The sequence below is a fragment of the Sesamum indicum genome, linkage group LG4, assembly GCF_000512975.1.
Source record: "Sesamum indicum cultivar Zhongzhi No. 13 linkage group LG4, S_indicum_v1.0, whole genome shotgun sequence".
NCBI classification, from domain to species: Eukaryota; Viridiplantae; Streptophyta; class Magnoliopsida; order Lamiales; family Pedaliaceae; genus Sesamum; species Sesamum indicum.
In genome coordinates, this window is record NC_026148.1 from 12597296 (window position 1) to 12598511 (window position 1216).

At 51.6% G+C, this 1216-nt stretch overlaps 1 protein-coding gene across 1 annotated transcript in view; it reads left to right on the top strand.

Annotated features, from left to right (window-relative positions):
• The window catches only part of LOC105160979 (taxadien-5-alpha-ol O-acetyltransferase), a 1512-nt gene continuing 392 nt past the window's right edge, over window positions 97-1216 (top strand). The window contains 2 exon segments of the mRNA XM_011078527.2: window positions 97-639; window positions 641-1215. Coding sequence (XP_011076829.1) covers window positions 263-639; window positions 641-1215 — 952 coding nt within the window. The 5' untranslated portion in view covers window positions 97-262.

The window sequence follows — 1216 nt, forward strand, 5'->3', positions numbered from 1 at the left end:
TTGTTTTTTTGTGTGGGGGGGGGGGAAAAAAAAAAAAAAAAAAAAAAAAATTAAAAAAAAAAAAAAAAAACCCCCCCCCCCCCCCCCCAAACCCCCCATCACTCTCATCGACCGCCCCTTTCCCTGTCTCTTTATATCGCCCAATAATGCACCCTTTCAACCTCAATTCTCCCCCACCCCACCCCACCCTCCATATATAAATATATATGTAAGTACATGTGTGTATATATTCGCCGTGAGGAAAAGGTTGCAGTAAATTAAAATGTCAAGCTCTTTGCATGTAAACGACGCTGTTTTGATCACCCCTTCAGAGCCAACTCCAAACCACATTCTCCAGCTCTCTGCTTTGGACTCCCAGCTTTTCGTGCGGTTCACCTTCGAGTATTTGCTTGTTTACAAACCACGCCACGGGCTGGATAGAGCAGCCACCACCGAGAATGTGAAGTCGGCCTTGGGCCGGGCCCTCGTGCCTTACTACCCTCTAGCTGGGAGGGTGAGAAACCGGGTTGACGGGCTGGGCCTGGAAGTCGTCTGCCGAGGTCAAGGCGCGGTGTTCATAGACGCCATCTCGGACTCCACCGTCTCCGAATTCGACGGAGCCCCCAGGCGTAGGGCACAGTGGAGGAAGTTCTTGTCCCTACCCACTTGTTGTGCAGCTGACGTGGCTCTCGGATGGGGGCGCCACGCTAGGAGTTGGGTTTAACCACTGCTTGTGCGACGGCATTGGCAGCGGCGAGTTCCTCAACTCGTTCGCGGAGTTAGCCATCGGAAAGCGCGGTTTCAATGAGCTGAGCCCGAAACCGATGTGGGGTCGTCACCTCTTGAACCCGGCTGCATTCGGGTCGACTCGTGGTAACCCACTGAGTCATCCAGAGTTCAAAAGCGTACCCGATCTCTGTGGGTTCAGTTCTCGTTTTGTTCGAGAAAGATTGACTCCTACTTCAGTCACGTTCGACGAAAATTTGCTAAAAGAATTAAAGAAGAGGACGAAATTTCCATGCACGTCGTTCGAAGCGCTCTCGGCGCACGTGTGGAGGAGCTGGGCGCGAGCACTCAACCTACCGTCCAATCAAATAATAAAGCTCGTTTTCAGCGTAAACATACGCAAACGAATAGAGTCGAGCCTGCCCAATGGCTACTACGGCAACGCATTCGTTTTAGGATGCGTGCAGATATGCGTTAGAGACTTGAACGTAAAGGGCTTGGGATACGCGGT